The 20,064-nt window shown below is 43.2% G+C and overlaps 1 protein-coding gene across 11 annotated transcripts in view; it reads left to right on the forward strand.

Annotated features, from left to right (window-relative positions):
- OBSCN (obscurin, cytoskeletal calmodulin and titin-interacting RhoGEF) overlaps positions 1–20,064 on the forward strand; it is a 3,169,051-nt gene that overhangs the window by 2,596,815 nt on the left and 552,172 nt on the right. For all 11 annotated transcript variants that reach the window (XM_069647058.1, XM_069647065.1, XM_069647061.1 and 8 more), the window contains one exon: positions 17,188–17,265. In XM_069647058.1, the coding sequence (XP_069503159.1) occupies positions 17,188–17,265 (78 nt within the window). The remainder of the gene's footprint in view (positions 1–17,187; positions 17,266–20,064) is intronic.

Genomic DNA, 20,064 nt, shown 5'->3' on the forward strand with positions numbered 1-20,064 from the left:
CTCTTTTTTAAGTTTGCACTGCACTGGGAATCTGCCTGTGGAACGTGTGTGGGAACTCTGCTAGTCCCGAAAGAGGAAAACATATTAGAGTATTTATAGGGCTGAGAAAAGTGTGAAACATCACATTTCCAACTGAGATAAATAGGGAAAATAGCAATTAACCCCAGTTCCTCTCCCCGATCTCAGCCCTTAACGTTTGAGGCTGCTACACTTATCAGACAGGAATTTACTTAAAACAGACACCTCAGAAAATAGAAACAACACCCAAGGGCTTTGCACCTTGTGTATAGAGTTGCATCCCCTCAGGATGTTTCTGTTTTGTCTGTTTTATAGACAAGCAGGGTTAGGCCCAGGTCTACTGTCTCTTTCCTTAGCATCCTCTTTTTTCTCTTTCTGGAAGAAGTGGCTCTTGGCAAATTGCTGTTTTGATGTGTGTCTTGGTCGCTGTTATTTCTTATGGGATAAAATTGGGCGATGATCAAGGCCCTTTGTTTAAGACACATGCAAGATGCCTGGCTAGAACGGCAATCCAAGATCATGGGTGTAGGTAAATATACGCACATATGTGGAGTTCTGTACTGACCACCATCCTGGTCTCAGCATTTGAAAAATACATCTTGAAACCCTGGTAACTACACCTATGTCCCATACCCTTCCCCCCCAGATTTTCTGACAGAAGTGGACGAGTTCTGGCATACTCAGTACCAGCATCAGATGAAATGCTTGACGCTGGGACAAAGGCACAGAACAAGGGGGTACTTCTCCTTATCTAAGGGTACACCCATCCTTGTCTGAGTGTAGACCCATTTGGGATCGAAGGATCAAGGAGCTCTTTTTAACTCTGAATATTCTGCTCCTCCTTCCAGGAACTCATCTAAAGTAGAGAGTCTTCTGGGTGGGGGTGGGGGTCTTCTAATATGGATAAGGCATTGTCATACAGACATCCTAGAGTGGGCTCTCCTTCCACCATTTCCTGTAGTTCTCCATCAGCCCCTTGTTCTTCTCAGGAAGACTCAGATCTTAAAAAGGAATAATTATCTGTAAAGAAGCCATGAGAGACACGCCTGTTCACCAATCTTCACTTTCATCCAACCAATCTTCCAGTGATACATAGAGAATGGAGGGATTTTGGTCAATTAGAACTTCCCGGCTTCAAGTTGAGAATGTATACTTTAGAAGAGGGGTGACAGATGTTCCTAATACTTTTAATGTAGACCCCATGCTGTATATGCTTGCAGAAGACCAGCTGTGTTTTCTGCTGATGCTGTTCCCAGATGCCAGGTCAACCAAAAAACAGTTGGGACTCTTACTAAGGCTTTCACTGGTTCCGAACTATCCATTTTTTGTGCAAGGGTTTATGGGCTTGTGCAGTGTGGCCTTCTTGGCAGCCCTATAAAACAGTACTGACTGTTGAATACTTCTCTCTCAGGTGGCAAGCACTTTGCATCTATCTAAAACAAAGCACATGATACATCAGGGCAGAATCCATATCTTCATGTACAACTACAGATGACAAATATCCCATATGACTAAGAGACCGATTAATGGACCAGGTTCGGAAATCAGCAGTCATCAGGTTGCCTTTCTTTAGTCAAATACCTTGCACCACAGCTGAACAAAATGTTTTCTGAAGCCCCTGAAGAGCACGCACATGTCTTTTGCCTTCAAAACATAGCTGGCACATGCCTGCCTTCAGAGGCTCAAGCCCAACTTCATGAGGCAGACCAATTAGCTGGAACACTGACTCTTCCTTTCCTATATCCTCTCGTCAGCCTGAGGGTGATTACTCCTTCTTCTCAGTGTTCCTGATTATTTAGAATTTGATGGCATTGTAGTTCGGAGATGTTAGAAAGGATTTCTCTTTATTGCACCTTTCCTTCCATTTTTATGGACACCCCCAAACCTTTTTCTTTTATTTTTGAATCTGCCCTGTACTTTTTTCAGTACAGTGAAGCTTTAAGCTTCATTGCACTTACCTTTGCTCATATGTTATTGGGAAACTGATATGTCCTTCAGGCTGTCCGTACTGGGAAACATTGTTTCCCTTAGTCATGCTCTTGTGTTAGTACTTTTGTATCACTTGGGGTAACTTTTTATCATTGTACAATGCAGCTTACACTGCAGTGCAATCGGATGCATTTTTGTTTTTCTCTAGACTAACACTGAGAATATTTCTGGTTACTCTAGTTGTGTTACTCAACTGTGGCTACTGGTCAAACATGGACGTGCCGCGAGAATTTTTGCCTGTTCTTTTACCATCTTGTCCTTTAGTCTTCTTCCTGGCCTCAGAGGACTTCCAGTGCTCGGGAAAGCAGGAGCTTTTGCCGGGCTACTGGAGGGCTGTGTGTGTGTTTGATGGCAGGATGTGGGCTTGGTCTGTCTGACTCCAATCCACAAACTGGTTTCGGTGTGGTGTGTCTGAGTAGTATGCATGAATGTTCCCGCCAGTGGTCCTGATTGGACCACTGCTGGTGTGTGTGTGTGTGTGTGTGTGCTACTCTTGCTATTGGCTAGTGGGAGTTTCAGCTCTTACCTGGCTTTTAGGATAAGAAGAGGACCCCTGCACCCATTCTTTAGAGATCCTGGAGAAATCTGAAGGAGCCAAATATCCTGTCCAGCGGTGAGACCTGACTGAAACCTGAGACCTGCCTGAAGGAGGCCTGGCAACCAACTTCTGCTGCTGTCCTGGAGGAGCCCTGTCTTGCTTGTGATCTTTAGCAGTCCTGCGAAGGAGCTGCGACCTTTGGGGTGAAGGTACCATCCATTCCTGACGTCTGCTCAGTGCCCTGCCAAAGGAAGCCTTCGGAAGTGCCCTGGAACCGTCCTGTGGCTGACCAGCTTTGTTTTTGGGCTACCGTGCTGCCGGCATCACTGTACTGAGTTTCGGCCTGGGGGATCCTTTGCTAGTCCTACTAGACTACCTCCTGTGAAATTCCAGCAGCTTAGCATTGAGGGGACCCGAGATAGAAGTGAAAGTCCAACCGCGGCTGCTGAGTCCTTTTGCGTCGCCGTGCGCGGTGACCACCATCCGAAAATTGCTTACCTGACCTGAGTCAAGTCCTGAGAGGGGTACCACATCGAGTTTATCTGAATTCGTCGACCGAGAGTCCTTGCAACAATAAAAGTCACCAACTGGAGATAAGCTCGATCCTGCAACCCCTGGGAATCGAGGACTGAGACTTTTGGCGGGAAAGGCAACGTCAGGCCATCTTCCTTTGTTCTGCCAAGTCTGGGGAAGAATCAGAGTATGGGGGGTAAGTTAGAGAGTTTCTAACCTATCCCTATACTTCCATTATAGGTCAATGGGCTTATAATAAAGCTTATTTATAACAATATTGGCTTTCCCATTGCTTGCTTGTGCAAGACATCTGACCGTTGGGGCTACTTTTGGGCATTTGTCTAATTCGAACATTAACCCTGAGAACCTTTCACTGGACCCCAGAGACCCTACCTGCATTTACTCCTGCATCCTAAATTCTGTGGAATTGTAACCTGAACTATTGGGCAAAAGGCCACAGGCAATTTAGGGCTGCACGCTTTTAGTTAGGGGCCATCTCTGTGGACCTTTATTTGCATAATAATTGTCTAACCTTTCCTTTGCAGGAGTTTCTGATATTTATTATGCCCTATAACAAAGCGAATGTATATATGTATTTAGTTTGATAGTGTTGTGTGATATGTCTACCTGTTAGTAGTCATTTTTCTATAGTGTGTTTAGGCCATAAATAAATAACTGTAATTGTATACATTCTAAGTGTAATCTGTGATGCCCAATGTGCGACCTCGTTGTGGACCCTTTACAAGCTCACCCCCTCCAAAGAACTTAGCCTAGAGCGCCTGTCAATGCTATATAAGCTGGTTTGGCTACAGCTTCCCAGAGTTGTTCCTGTCACAATATAGGTTGGCCTTCTATACATCTGTCCACCAGGCAAGAGTATAGAAAATCAGTCCTAACAGGAGAAGATTCTTCTTTTTTCCTCTGATCTCGATAAACTTCATTTCAGACCAATGGATTCTGTCAATTATCACCCTGGGACACGTCCTAGAATATCTGAAGTATTGGAACTTTTGTGGATTCACATGCTCTTAAATATTCCCTTTCATCAGGCTGGGAATCCTTGGTAACATTAAAGCAATTTACCTTTACATTTTTCAACTGCTTGTCACTTTAGTGTTCTATTAGAGTCATTTTGGGTCATACTGCCCACAGCCAATTAGGCAGGTCCCCTTAGCTATACCGCTGGTCGCCATCTTCAGCTTGTGTAACGCACTTTAAGTGTTGGGAGTCCTTGAGAATTCTCTCTTCTAGAAATTTGATTATTTTTCTCTATTTCTGCATCTTTTTTCCATCTTATCTTTCAGTTTGGTGCCACTTAGCTTCTCACCCACGGCTGTGAGTTTTCGGCCCATTGCATTTCCTCCGGAGTTCCAATCTTCTATCTAATGCCTTCAGGAGTCCATGGAGATGACAGACATGAGGAAGAAAACCCTATTCAAGACCTACTCGACATTTAACCTGAAAAACGTTTAGATCGAAGATCTTCATGAGCAGTGTCTTTACTGTCTTTACCTGGACTATGACTTGACCAGCAGTGCCATCTGTCAGTCGTTCTCATCCAAGACCCGCAAGGACCGCCACTGCAGGTTAGTGGCCTGGTTGTATGAAGGTGCTGGGGCCTCTATCTCTACCTCTGTCTGTAGTTATGCCTCTACCAGGCACAGCAGACTCCTAGAGCAGACTCCCAATTCTAAGAGGTTGAGGTCCCATGAAGAATCTTCCTAGGTGAAGAAGGCTAAGAGGGACATGAGCCACACATTCGGGCTGCTCCCTCATCGATGGTGTCGTTGACATCTCCATCTATGCTTACGATCATCTCGTTGATCACTTCAGTGCCGAGAACACCTTCGTCAACAGCTTTGCCCTCTAGACACTGTTCAGAAAGGTAGCGTTCGTCACGACTACAGTTCCTTCATCAACGGCATCATCTTCAAAGACCCTGTCACGACTCAGTCACCCTAAATCCTTTTTGTCGACCACTCCGTCAATCACCTCGTCGACGATCAAGACAACTAAGTCAATTATGAAGACCACTTGGCCGATGACCACGTTTTCTACAATAACTTCTTGTTTACCATCTAATCCTACACCAAACTTGTCTGCACCATCAACGGCTCCTTTCCAAATTCCCTTAGTCTCCACATTCGCGAGGGGTGTTTCTGTGGACAGGGATGTGCTCTGTCTGCATTGTCTCATCTCAAAAGGCCGACTTGTGCTCAGACACTGTTTTCATTTGCTCCTTATTTACTACCTGCAGTCCCATGTCCATCCATGGCCCCTCCTAATCAGTTAACTGCAGCAGCAGGGTGTGGTTTTGGAAGTTGTGTCCTCCGACGCAGAAGAAGAGGTGGAAAAGTTGACTCCAGTTGTTAACATGCCTTCTCCAGCTCCTCCAAAGCAAGGTCTTTCTCTATCACAAGGACCTGCTCATCCTTCTCCAGAACAATGCCAGAGGTTAAGATGTATTCTAAACCTTCCAGCCATCACCTCGTTTGTTTTGCTGTTGTCACCCTGAGTGGGACGTGCATGCCCAGATGTGGGTCCTGTGCCTGCGGGGCACAGAGACCCAAACTACTCCCTACGTATGATGCCCAATGAGGCCAAAACATGTCTGGGGATGTTTGTGGTGTGGTGCAAAAGGGATGTGACTAAGTAGTTTGGGCTGGACTGCCCCTTTAGGGGTGGGACCAATGCTGATTTGCATATGTTCTTTCCCCTTTTGTAATGGCTTGGCAGGCGAAGAACGATGGGCTGGAGGGTTGGCCAGAGCAATGCCAGAGGTTAAGATTTATTCTAAACCTTCCAGCCATCACCACTTTTGTTTTGCTATCATCCTTCTCTTTGACACCTACACTGATGGGCATGCCTTCTGGCTCCAGAGATGTGTTGATGGATATATTATCCACACTACACACTACAAACACTTCTTTCAGAGCTCCACCAGCAGCTCCCTCCTCCACAATTGCCTTCTCCAGCACAACCTTGTGAGTTTCCTGTAAGGGAAGGCCTGGCTCCTTGTTCACCTCTCACACCTCTTTCAGAGGTTCCACTTTTACCACTAGGCACCCTTATAGATACAGACACAGACGCTGACGACTATCCAACAGATTGTTCTCCAGGGATGCATTCTACAGATTAGTTTGAAGATCTGGTGCCAGGTGACGGTAAACCAGCAGACCTACCACCAAGAGACTTGCCTCCAGAGGAGATTGTCTCTTTCCATACCCTTATGGCATGAGCGGCAAAACATTTTGATCTTCTACCGAGGAACAGAAAAAGGAGGGATTCCTTGACCAACGGCAGGAATCTGCCAGAATATCAATGGTGGCAATTCCAATACTAGAGGATATTTGGGAGGACGTCCTCCTACTGATGAGGAACCCACTTTCAGCACCCCCCAAAAAGTATTGCTTTGAGAAAAAATATGAAGTCCTGGAATCAACGCCCAAGTGTCTGCGCACACAACCTTGCCTGGACTCAATTGTCTGTGCAGCTGCCTGTAAGCGTTCTGCCAATCCTTCCTCTCCCTGTCTGGTGCTTCCAGACAAAGAGGGCAAACAGCTAGACGTCTTTGGCAAGAGACTCATCACTACAGTCGCGACAACCATCAAGGTGGCTAACTCGCTTGTGATCCTCTCCCACTACGACCGTGAACTCTGGTTCAAACTAGGACCAATACTAGATTTTCTCCCCATTGACAAGCAGGATGAAGTGCATACACTGCTACATCTCTGTTGCGGTAGACATAGCAGAAACAGGATTCCACCAGATGGGCAATGGGATGTTAAGCTGCCAAGGGTGGTTGAAAGCCACACATTTCTGGATAGAGGTCCAGTCAAAGAGGGTTTGTTATGCCATTTGACAGTATCGACTTCTTCGGAAAGAAGGTTGATGAGACCCTGCAAGTCATCAAGGCAGACACTGAAACAGCCCATTCACTTGGCACTCTGCAACAATGCTGCCAGTCCTTTCGCTCAGGTAAAGCATGGTTTTCAAGGACTACGAGAGACTACATGTCCTCCTACCGTCCACAAACATCCTGCACTGTTACCACCCAAGAAGGTTATAAGGGACAGGCTTAACCCTACAGAGGAAACCAGTGACGATGCAGAACTCCCTCCAAAAAAGTTCAGAAGCAGACCTGACCAGGCCACAACCCCCCACCCTCCCCTTTGACACCACAGTAGGGTTACAGATTGCCAACTTTGTCGCACAGTGGAATAACATCAACACCAACAAATGGGTGCTGTCCATCATAGAACAAGGCCATATCCTGGAGTTCATGAGAAAATGTCCTTCCATTCTTCCCGTCACAAAGGCAGAAAAACACCAATCCTTGCTTCTCCAAAATGTACGGTTCCTCCTACAGAAAGGGGCGAGCAAAGTTGCACCACTGCACTTCTGGGGCACCGCAGGATACTTTCAGGTAAGGAAAAAGTTGGGAGGATAGAGATACTAGACTTCAGGAGGCTAAACAAATTCCTCAAAGTTTCTGGATGATAACACTGCAACACATCCAGGACCAGCTGAAAGAAGGAGATTTCCTCTTCTCTCTAGACCTAGAGGATGCTTACTTTCACATCCCCATTCATTGGCATCACAGGCATTTACTCTGATTTCAAGTCTAAAGCAGGCATTACAGATTGAAGGCCATGCCCTTCAGTTTGGAGTCAGCTCCAACAGTGTTCACAAAGTGCCTGGCTCCAGTAACAGTCCACCTCTGTCGCTCAGGTGTCGATGTTTACCTGTATCTAGATGACTGGTTGGTGCACGCTCCATCTGTACCACTAGCGATGCCACTCACCCAGGATACCACCCAGTGACTGACATCTCTGCTGTTCTCAGCGAACTTTGCAAGGTCATCCTTACATCCTGCTCAGAACTCGCTATCCTCTGGCTCATTTCTCAACACTATTGAGTGTGTCACCATGCCTTCGGAGGAGAGGGTGAAGATGATACTGAACATGGTCCAACAGCGATCAGGTCTGCCGATTGCATCAGTCCATTCCCTCAAGTCCATCCTGGGAATGATGTCCTCATGCATTCCATTGATCCCTCACTGCAGGCTCCAAAGGAGACCACTTTGAGAGTTCCTGGATGCCCGTTACCATCAAATATCGGGATCCTGGGAAGAAAAGCTCCTCCTCACGCAAAACTCTCCAATGGTGGAGTCGTCTTCTCATCCTCACTCAGGGAGCCCCCTTTCGTCTTCTGGCACATCAAGTCACGGTGACCACAGATTCCTTCCTGGACCTGTGAGAAGCCCAAAAGGGAGAATTATGCACCAGGGGGTTGTGGTTACCCAAAGAAAAGGCCCTGCACATATAAGTACTGTAGTTAAGAGCAGTGTTCTGGAACCTGAAATCTATCACACCGCAGCTGCAGAACAAGGGGGTTTGTATCTTCACCAACATGTTCTATTTCCGCACTCAGGGTGGGACCCATACTATGATTCTGTTGGCAGAGGCCTATGCGCTGTGGAAATGGGTGATCGAGCACAACATATTTCTGATTCCCTTCCATCTGCCAGGAATCCACTATACGATTACGGATTTGCTCAGCAGGGAAGTCGGTCAGGCCACGAATGGGAACTTGACCCGAGCCAAATTCTCAGTCTCTTCTACTAGTGGGTGCATCCGGAGATTGACTTGTTCGCTACAGCAACCAACACGAAATGGACCAAGTTTGCGAGTCGGTTTCACCAATAGGGGAGCCTGAGGGATGCACTCTCATTATAATGGGAAGAAATGTTTATTTACGCTTTTTCCCCTGATCCCTCTGCTACTTCGAGTTCTCAGTACACTCAAACAGAGCCACTGCACGATGATCCTGGTGACCCCAGCCTGGCCGTGGGAAATTTGGTACTCGGACTTCCTTCACCTATCAGTGGCTCCATTCATCAATTTGCCCGCGCTTCCTGACCTACTCTTCACAGACGGTGTGTCATTGCTACACCACAACCCAGCATCCCTCAACTTGCTGGCCTGGCTCCTGCAGCCCTAGACTTTTGGAGCATCCTGCTACCTCCAGAATGCAAGAGAATACTAGCCAGAGCAAGAGCAACTTCTATGCTGTCCTGCTACAAAAGCAAGTGGAAACGCATTGCCATGTGGTGTGCAGCTCAGCACCTAGATCCATTGCACGTTCAAACAGCACACGTTTTGCCATACCTCCTGTGCATGTCACATTGCCCTATCAAAGTACATTTAGCAGCCATTTCACACTACATGCGTACCACAGGTCAGCCTTTCCTGTGGTTGCATAGATTAGTGAAGGAATTCCTCAAAGGACTGTTTCATGTGTTTCCTCCTGTGCAAGCCCCTGATCCAGCTTGGGAAGGCAATGTGGTCCTTTCAAAGCTAATGGGCCCTCCTTTTGAGGCTCCCCTTGAAGTTTCTCTCCTGGAAAATTGAATTCTTAGATACCATTACTTTGGACAGACGAGTGGGAAAAATTCAAGACCTTTCCTGCAAACCTCTCTACTTGTGTTTTCACCATTCACCATTCAAAGGTGGTTCTGCGTACTAATCCTTCCCTCATGCTGAATGTTCCCTCTGCATTCCACCTTAAAGAACCATTCATTCTGGCAGTGTTCCTTGACTCTCCTTCGTCTCCGGCGGAGCGATCTTTACATTCTCTGGATGCTGCCGAGCCCTTAAGTGGGAAAAATTCAAGACCTTTCCTGCAAACCTCTCTACTTGTGTTTTCACCATTCACCATTCAAAGGTGGTTCTGCGTACTAATCCTTCCCTCATGCTGAATGTTCCCTCTGCATTCCACCTTAAAGAACCATTCATTCTGGCAGTGTTCCTTGACTCTCCTTTGTCTCCGGCGGAGCGATCTTTACATTCTCTGGATGCTGCCGAGCCCTTAAGTTCTGTGTGGTTCACACAAGGGAGTTCTGAAAGTCATCACAATTGTTTGTTGCCTTCGGACCTGTAAGGGCAATGCACTTTCAAAGTCTTCCATTGCAAGATGGCTGTCAGCATGCATTTCCCACTGCCATTACCTGACCAACATGCCCTTTCCAGGACGACCACCAGCACACTTGACGAGAGCTGCGGCTTCTACTATGGTGTTCTTGTCCGCTGTCCTCCAGCTCGACATCTGCAGCGCAGCATCATGGAGGTCTGTTCATACCTTAACAAGGTTCCACTGTGTCGATAGGTATTCCAGGGAGGTGTCACGAGTCTGCAACATGTTTGCTTAAGGTGAGTGTGTTCCACAGGTGAGTTGGTTACTTCTGTTGAGCTTACCTCCATTCAGTTTGGTATTTATATGTACTGCTTTATAATCTTAGTCAAGAGCATATGAATCCATAAAAGATCCAATGTTGGAGAAGGAATAAGTTACTTACCTGTAACTCCTGTTCTCCAACATTGGTATCTTTCATAGATTCACATGCCCCGCCCTCCTACCCCTCTCTGGCTCTTCTTAGCTCATACTGCCGCATTATGTGCGCTGCCAAATCTGAAGATGGCCACCAGCTAAGGAGACCTGTCGAATTAGCTGTGGGCATTATGACCCAAAATTACTCTAAAAGAGCAATAAAGTGACAAGTAGTTTGAAACTGTAAAGATAAACTGGTTTAACATTACTGAAGATTCCCAGCCTCACAACAGGGAATATTCAAGAGCATGTGAATCCATGAAAGATGCCAATGCTGGAGAAAAAGGAGTTACAGGTAAGTAATGTATTGCTTCCATGAGATGACTTCAAATGATCAGCCTTACAAGACAACATCCATATCCTTGTTATGAAGGTGGATGTTTTTCAAGTTCCCTGCTAATCTTCCAAGTCCAAAACACTTGAGCCAGTTTTATCTTATAATAGACTAGAAAGCTAAACAAACACATGAAGGTCATTCACTTCGGGATGCAGTCTGCTAAAGCCCATTAACCCAATGTTTAACGAGGGAGAGTTCTTTATCTCTCTTAATCTGGAGACTGCCTATCTGCACTATTCTGTCCCTCCCAGCCATCGGTGCATCTTCTGATTTGTTGTGGGTGCGAGAAAAAAAAAATTCAATTCAAGCTCCTCCTGTTCAGTGTTCTACCATCAATTGAGAGTCTTTATGAAAGTGCTTGTTTCCCTGGTGGCCCTTCTTTAGTTCAGCAACATCATGGTTCATACACTATTATCTTGATGTTTGGTTCATCCCTTCTTTTTTCCAACCTGTCTCCCGCACATTCTTCCATCAGGATTGTTTCCTCTAAATCGGGCGAAGTCCCATCTCATCCCAACCCAGTCTCTGGACGTTTCATAGGCTTCTCTCAGAACTAAGATGGGAGCAGCCTCTTTCCATCAAGTATCACGAAATTACACAGCCACGTAACAAACCTCCTCTAGAGGGACTTTGCTTCAGCAAGGATTTTCTCAAGGTATAGGTAGATGTTGCAGCCCATGCCTTTGCTATGCAAAAAGCTTGACATCACATATATCTCTTAGTATTTCGCCCTTTCAATCCAGGGATCCCGTTCATAATAGTTTGAAGCTTCAATTGCTGTTTCCCATTGGGTTGGTGTCTGGTTACCTGGGAACTGTGCATATTACAAGTTATAATGACAGATGCCATCTTCCTTTTTTGGGAGCCGTTTCCGATGACACATGTAGTCTAGGAAAAGTGGTCCCATTCAGAAGTATTCCTCTCCTCCAGTTGAAGGTAACTAGAGGCTATCTTTTGAGTTCTCTGATAATTTCCCAAACAGTAATTCAAGGTCAATCTATTCTGGTTTATAAGGGCAATTTATTAGCCATGTTTAACATAAATAAGCAGAGGCACTCAGTCTACCTTACTAATGAATCTATATGTTCAGATAAGACTCTTAGCAGACCAACACCTAATTGCTCTTTCAGCAATGCTTGTCCCTGCAGCATGGAAAAAGTTTTTGCCAGACTCTGCAGTCACATAATTATGCGACCTTCTCAGAAGTCCCTGCCTTGACATGTTTGCCTCCATATCGAATGCTCTGCCCTTGCTTTTCTGCTACCGAATAAGCTATCTAGAAGGCTGGCATGGGACCTCTTTATGAATCCCTTCTCTTCCTTTCACCCCCTAGTGTACTAGGGAAGATCCGGATGGAGAGTGCAAGCGTTCTACAAGTCGCCTCTCACTAGCTTAGAATGAAGTGGTTGCCACATCTGCTTCTCGTGTTGGTTCACAAGAAGTGGGTAATTCTCTTAATTCCATCTCGTGTCAAAACCCTACTTCAGGGATTTCTTAATGCTTGCTCCACACCTCAGTGTGAAGGTTGTATAGATACATGTGCAGCACTTGGTTTGTCCTGAGGATTTAGCTTGCTCCATTCAACACAATCTCGCAGACTATCTACCCTTTGTGCATATAGATGTAGGGATCTAGATCCCTTCATATATTCTATTCTTCAGAATACAATATTAAGAATAGAATATAGTTTTCTTTCCCCGGCTGGGGGGAAGACATGGGGTTTAATGGGCTGCCAGCCCGAGATTTGGTAGCTCGGGCTGAGGGCCATTAAACCCCATGTCCACCACCGATCTGGGGCGTAAAAGCTATTCGCACCCTAGAATTTACTGAGGGTGCGGATAGTTTCCTTTTTTTGTTTTTGTCCGACGGGAGATGAGCTCAGCGCAAGCCCATCTCCTGTTAGAAGAAAAAAAATAAAAGAAATGACCAAAAAATGGCTCCCGCCATCAAAATGGACAAGGGACAATGCCCCTTTCTGGATGACGGTGGCGGCCATGCAAAACATGCTCCAAAATGACATTTATTTTCTCCAGTGCGGGCGGTGAATGCACAATCGTGCCTCGGAAAAGCAAGATTGTGATTGGTCAATCTGTCTTTCCCAGGTGCGAATAGAATAGAATATTAAGAATACAAATATTCTTATATTCCATTCTTATATTCTGTTCTTCTTATATTCCATTCAGATTCTCCACTTCACACAGGAATATTCACAGAGGATTGCATCTGCTTCCACCCTTTATGTTAACTGGGCACCCCTCCAGCCTCTTCACTGTCTCTGAGAAGGTCTTGACCAAATAGAAGATGAATCTGGCTCTTTCTTCATTCCTCCCACCCTTCCCTCAGATAATTGCTTCCTCCATTGGATCCTTCACGTGTATTGCAGCCTCTAGATCACATTTATTAACCCGTAGATCCTCCTCCTTGAAACTTCTGTTAGCGAAGGTCTCCTTCCTTGTTTCAGTTAACGTGTTGTGCGCAGTGGGTTTATGAGGCAGGAGATCACATTCTCTCTTCTTATTTTCTTAATGTTGGATTGGTGATCTCCTTCTCCACCTAGACCTGCCTTGTATTCCCCTTCCATAGATCACAGCAATTGCTCCTACTATCATGTTTTGCTCTTTGACTTCTCCAAAGACGTCACTAACTTTCCTAATCGATGTTGATAGGGTGTTTACAATTTTACCTCTAACAGTCTGCCTCTTTTCACAATTAAGGTTCTCGTTTTGTCAGCATTGGTCCAAGCCATACAACATTGGAAGCCTGCTCATTTTCCTTTATGAGGTTGCTGTTTCTGAGGCCTACAAACAGCGAGAGTTCCAGTTATCCCAGATGGCCTATGCCAAATGTTTTCACCTCTTTTTTCTTTCTCACCTGGCTTCTCGGAGGGCAGTCACATGCCCCTCTACCCTTACCATCCATCACAGCCCTAATGAGAATGTTTTTGTTGACATTCCCCCCCCCCGCATTTTAACCAAAAAAACAAGCAAAACAAATTCGGTCAAATGTAAAAAGGTCAAATATTTTCGACCAAGTACACCCAAACCATGTGTTTCACTGGCATATTTCTTGTCTTTGTGCATGCCTGCTGTTTTTAAGAAATGAACTTAGTCAACTTCAAACACCACTTAACCTACAATTAAGAGCACATTATTGTAATTTTTAAATTCATGGATTTACTTAAGAAGGAAACAAGTTGAAAGCAACCTCACAAAGTTGTTTGTTTAATATTTTGAATAACAAAATGTGCATGTCTGCTTGGTATCCATTTGCTTAGTTTGAGGACATTTTTTGTGTCTGTGTGGTGTATTGGGACCCTCTTTTTTGATCCAGGGGGGCCTGTGTCATGAGGGTATTGAACTCGGTAATGTGACAAAGGACTCAGGCTACCCCACCTTTTTGGCACTTGCCGGTAGTTTTTCACAACACAAAGAAACAGATCATCTAATTTGATCTGTACATGCAGGAAAGATCACCAATGTAACATTTATACAAATAACATCTTTATTTTTCGGGATTGTTTCATGAAAACCTACTTGAGGCTGTTATTCATGTTTTACCATGTTAGACCAAATACACTTTTTGGTTCCCGCACATTTTGTCATATTAAACATTAATATCACAAAATTGCAGTATGCCTTTTACACAGTGAAAAGTTAGTACTGGTGGTGACTTATAGGATGGTTCCCATAACCAAACATCTATCTTGTCAGAATGCAACATCCTTATGTATTAACCTCTCTGCTTACATCACTTCTCTCATTATACATCCAAGATACCAATGTCTGTAGCCAGCTGCATCAATCCTCCTTAACTTTCCGTTGTAAGTCGGATTTACGCTTGGTATCAGGCTAATTACCTATGCTGCTTTTGCATCTACGTAACTATTAGTCATATAATACAGTTAATACCTTCAAAATCTTGGCTTTCTCTCTGCTGTGTGCCATCTCTACAGTCTTCCACAGTGAAGAAGATCTATTCCTTCCTCACAATTGTTAATATTTTAAAAAATCACATCACATGAGAAGATGTGGCTTGAAGAATAGCTTTTTAGAGAGTGGATATCCAGGATCGTTGCTAACTGAAGCCATTGAACTAAGTTAAATAAAAATAGCAACATGCTGAACTAAGTATAAAAAATAGGGAGATGCTTCCTTTCCTATAAATGCCAATTTTCAAAAAAGAGTGCATCGCAAAAGAAGGACCTCTATTTCAGCAAATGAAAGCAGTGGTTTTGAAATACAGGACTATTCTCCTTAAATGACCAGAATTTGGCAAACATATTTTGATGCTGTCTGTTATTTGCTCTAAAACAGAATGATAATCTTAAAGACATGATTGTACAAGCAGATGTTATCAGTATTGAAGAAAAATAGATAGCTATGACAATTAAGAAAGGTACTTGCCCTTGTTTAATGTGTAACCTCTGCAACAATGTCATTAAAGGTGATTATGTTATTCACCTGAGATCTGGAAAATTATCAAGTTAAAATACTTTGCACCATGTACAATACAGTGTATGATCTATTTTAACAAATGTACCGGTGGCAATATATTTTTGGGAGATGGCCCACATAACTAAAGACTGCATTATTGAACACAAAAGTGACGTATGGGATTGTAACATTGACTTTCGTATTTCTTGCCATTTGATTACGCAATTCTCTTTCACATACTTGACATCAGACAAAAACATTCATAAGTTGGGGGGCCACTAATGGGAAGCATGCTGGATTGTCTAACTTCTGATTTATTTCTGGATGGACTGAATGCGCAATTTTCTTTGAATAGTTTTGTATAATATTGAATAGCCTGTTGTTGCTATTTAATCACCAGAAATGTCTGTGCTGCTTTAGAAATTACCAAATACCATTTAATAGCCAATATTATACATTTATTTCAATGTTCTTATTAGTGCTGTATTTTGAAGAGTGGATGTGAGCATTAACAACCATCATTATGACTATATTTGTCATGCTTTTTCATGATTTTTATCATACCTATGTTATCACTTCAATGCTCTAAAATTCAAAGATGCCTCATGTTAGTGAAATGCATTTCCGCCTACCTTTTGTGAGGATGTTGGTGAGTCAGACTTTCCACCACTAGTGGTAAGAAATAAAATTGTGTTTGATTGAGACAAAATGTTTAATTATTGCTTTTGTTAGCAACAAGTCTGTTACAACATTGTTTTAATTGCTTTGGGCCCAAGTCTTCTGAAGAATAGTTTATAAAGCATACATTGAGAAATGCTAAAGTCAACAAGTGAAGCAACAAAAAAACGATTCTTTGGTGAAAACCTCATTGTTTAACTTTGGAGGTTGAATCTGGTGAATTCCTTTCAAGATTTAAGTTATAAACATGTGGAACTTTTGTTCAATACAAATCAAGTTTCTGTCATACACTTTTAATGGTTCCAAATTCAGAGGTCACAAGTGGGAGTGACCTTCAAATGAACAATGCAAGTGTTTGGGGCCAGGCAAACCAGTTTGGTTCTTAAAAATGTTAACATTTTCCACTTTATCTGTCTTGTTTTTTTTACACAATCCTAAAATGATTTTCATTGTATGTGGATTATTCTTCTTGCAAACTGAAAGGGTAAACTGTTCTCAAAAGCATTAACCTGCTTGCTAAAGTCAAATGCGTTAATCAATTTAATAGCTAGCATACAGACTCTTAATGGTTAAGACTGCAACTAATATTAATGTTCTAAAGCATAATGAAAATATAGCACCGAAACCTAATGTTTAAAGTTGAAGGGGTTTCTAGCTTCCACAAGAACAAAATATTCACATATACTGATTACTCCTCAGTCACCTTTAGAAGTAATATAGACATTTTGCTGTCTGCCATTTGATCTTGCATACATAAATTCATAGAAAGTCAGATTAAACATAAATTGCAAGAAAAAGGGATATGAAAAGACAATGTTAAATAGGATTATTTGAACTAACTCAGGAAGTTGTTCTCTCTAACTACTCGAACACAAATTCATTCACATAAAAAAGCTACAGCTTGCTTACTAGAGACACCTTAGTCTCCACAGTTTGTTTAGGCTACATATGCATGCTGATTACCAATGAATTCCAAGATTACCTTTGGGTAGCACGGTACTAATGTCTAAGATAGCCTGTAAATATCCATTTGTCTGCTGCAATGAACACTCGTCCCAATCACCCATCTTATGCATGCACAGAAATCAAGCCTTATGCACATCAAAATTAAAGTCATTAGGGCACCATGCCAGCTGAATGTTTAAGTTGTTTAATTTTTAATGCTTAATTTATGTTTTTATAACATGTAAAATACCTTTTTTTATTTCATAACAATCGTTTATAAAATGATTAAATTGGTATGAAACAAAAGAAACATGGCAGACTTTCAACACTAACTTCTCTTCTTTCAGGAAACCTCCAGGCCTGAAGAAGCTCGGCATATCAACACAAAACGCCTAAAGTTTCTAGTCGCTCGAAGCAGGTGGCAGGTTGGCATGTGACCATGATTTGTATCTTTTATAACCTGTGATGTGTAACCTTGCCCAATATCCAATATTTATTCAATTTACAGGAATTATTTTTTGAGTACACATCACTACATTGGCTCTAGTACACAGGTGTAAGGCAAGAGCTATTTTAGAGGTTGTAGGACAGGCTTCATATTAGACAGGACAGGAAAAAGAGGAGCTATAAAGAAGTTTCCAATTTCATTTTTTCTTTTTCTTTTCAAGATTTTTCTTTTTATGACTCATTTGTTTCCCTCTGATGGAGGATCTCTCATTTCCCTCTCCTGGCACCAAACTACATCCCCTTATTAAGCTTCACCACTTCACCCTGTATGTTCTGTGAGGACTTTCAAAATTATATTTATAAACAAAGTCTTTAATAGATGGAAATTGGCTGTTTAACGCCTGTTCCTCGAGTACTACCCTTGGCCCTCACCTTTTTTTTGTTTGTGAGCCATTTCTCTTCTTTCCATGCTTCATTTCATGTCTTTTCATGCATTTTCCGTGAGAAGGCAGAACATCACACAATGTGACAAGTGATTTTTTTCAGCAAGGAGTAGATATTCACAGAGAGTGACAAGTAATTATTTTTGATGAGGGAATGCAGATTTACAGAGAGTGACAAGTGAGGGAACATGCAAACAGTCACTTGAGAGAGGGACCTCATTGATGTTTAGGAGAAGTCAAGAGAGACATCAAGCTTCAATATGCAGCTTTTAGGCATTTCACTCCAGCTACTACAGCTGGTGAAGTCCAATCATGTGTATTGTGTACCCAACCAAGAAAACCAGTACTAATAAGTGTCTACCAGTCACATGATTGTGACACTTTTCCAGAGGTTACTCCTGTTGGCACTGAGGTGCAGTACATGCACAGATGTTGCAGCCTGGTCATATGACAGAGAAGACAGTTCAACCCACCTTTTCTAGTGTTGAAGAGCAGCAGATCTCAGCATGTTATGAACAGGAAGGAGAAACTCCACAAGATGTAGAGGATCAAGGTACATCATCAGAACTTCTTTGTCTCCCACTTCCAGTGAACCAGACAACAATGTTCACCAAGACTGAGATTATGCTCTGTCCCCTAGAGAAATACTGCAAGACTTCTAGAGGATACCATTGATACCGAAGAGCTAATTGCCAAAGAAAGAGAGCACAGAGGGAAGGTCAAAGCAGGGATGACACTAAGTGAAGTACAGTTCTATGGTGGGATGACACTAAGTGAAGTACAGTTCTATGGTGCTCATCCACCTATGGTATGTGTGCAAACATCCTCACAGAGATCAATCTGTTATTTCATGTTTTCAGCCTGTGGAAACAATACCACACCCACCACCATCATTGCTACCACAAGCACGGCAACAATTACACAGTACTCCAAGTATGATTTGCAGTAATGTTGGGAATGGTGGTCTTGCTATACTCCTTTGTAGGAATATGCCGTTTTAGTGGTCTGCTGGGAATAGCAGTCCCCTTCTGCAGAATTCACTGTTGGCACTACTTTTCCAGAACGTCTGCACCACAGTTGTACAACCAAGTTGTTGATAAAGCGAGGAGAGCATTAGAGCAGTTTGATGGGAGAAAAGTACACTTTATCATGAATATGTGGTGCAGCGGACAAAGCGCTGATTACATGTGCACTACCACACACTAGGACACCTACCCCTCTATCACCAGGCAACAGAAAACCTAGGACAACAGCAAGGCTATGCCCCTGGCCAAAAGGGTCCTTTGTCTCTCTAAGGGTTTAATGCTAAAGTCCACCAAAGAGATGGCCTCTACAAGAGGATGGAGGAGGTGGGGGCACAAAGGCTTACTCGCCAACAGTTAAAAATTGCATTTGTGGTAGCTGGCAATGGGTCCAATGTACCTTATGGCCTTTTGGATTGTTCGGACAGTGCATGCCCCTTTCTTGACCATTTACTTCATCGTGTGGGGCACATTTCATCAGCTCTTGGCAGACTGTAGAGGCCATGATTGGTGTGGTACAGAAGAACTTCTTAGATTGCAGCTGCTTATACAGTTCCAGAAATGCATTTCACAAGGAGAAGATGCACCACGCCCTGCCACACATCCAGACAAAAACATTAGGGTTGATCTGCTGAAATTCTATGTTGTATATACTGTTGGATCTATGTAGGTAGAGCAATGCAGTGAACAACTACTACAACAGTTTCAGGAAGGAACTGGAAGTAGCATTCCCATGCCAACTCAATGGCAGCTTCTTAATAATCTCTGTTCTCTGCTACAGCCTTTTTAGGAGGCCATCAAGTGCACTAACTGCTGTGCTTTGTCAGTGGGTGAGCTTCTCACAATGGCATATCTGCTTCAGAAGGAACTACCCAGAATAGCTAGAGAACTTTCAAAGGTTCAAACACTGTATTGCTAACAACATTGGTTTTGTAATCAAACAAATAAAGCATGAACAAAAAACCAAAAAAAGGATCTCGAGAAGATATACAAAATATACATATTAAGTTTACATATTATGTAAAAGAGAACTATTCTAGATGAAGAAGGATGAGCGCATGACAACGATAATAAATACTTCTGTTCCTTTATGATTCTTATGTTCCCAGCTGGCTGCTACCACGCTCTTCATAACAATAAACATGCTTAAACTCTCGTGTATAATGGACAAAACAAGAACACATTTGTGTATGATGGGCAAAACAAGAATAAATGCTCCTTACTGTTACGGTAGGTCTCGTCACAACTTAATCCACTCGCACCTCCTTATTCCACCTGCATGTTACTTTTGCCAGTTTTCAACTGCCCAACC

The sequence above is a fragment of the Ambystoma mexicanum genome, chromosome 2q, assembly GCF_040938575.1.
Source record: "Ambystoma mexicanum isolate Mex_15411 chromosome 2q, UKY_AmexF1_1, whole genome shotgun sequence".
NCBI classification, from domain to species: Eukaryota; Metazoa; Chordata; class Amphibia; order Caudata; family Ambystomatidae; genus Ambystoma; species Ambystoma mexicanum.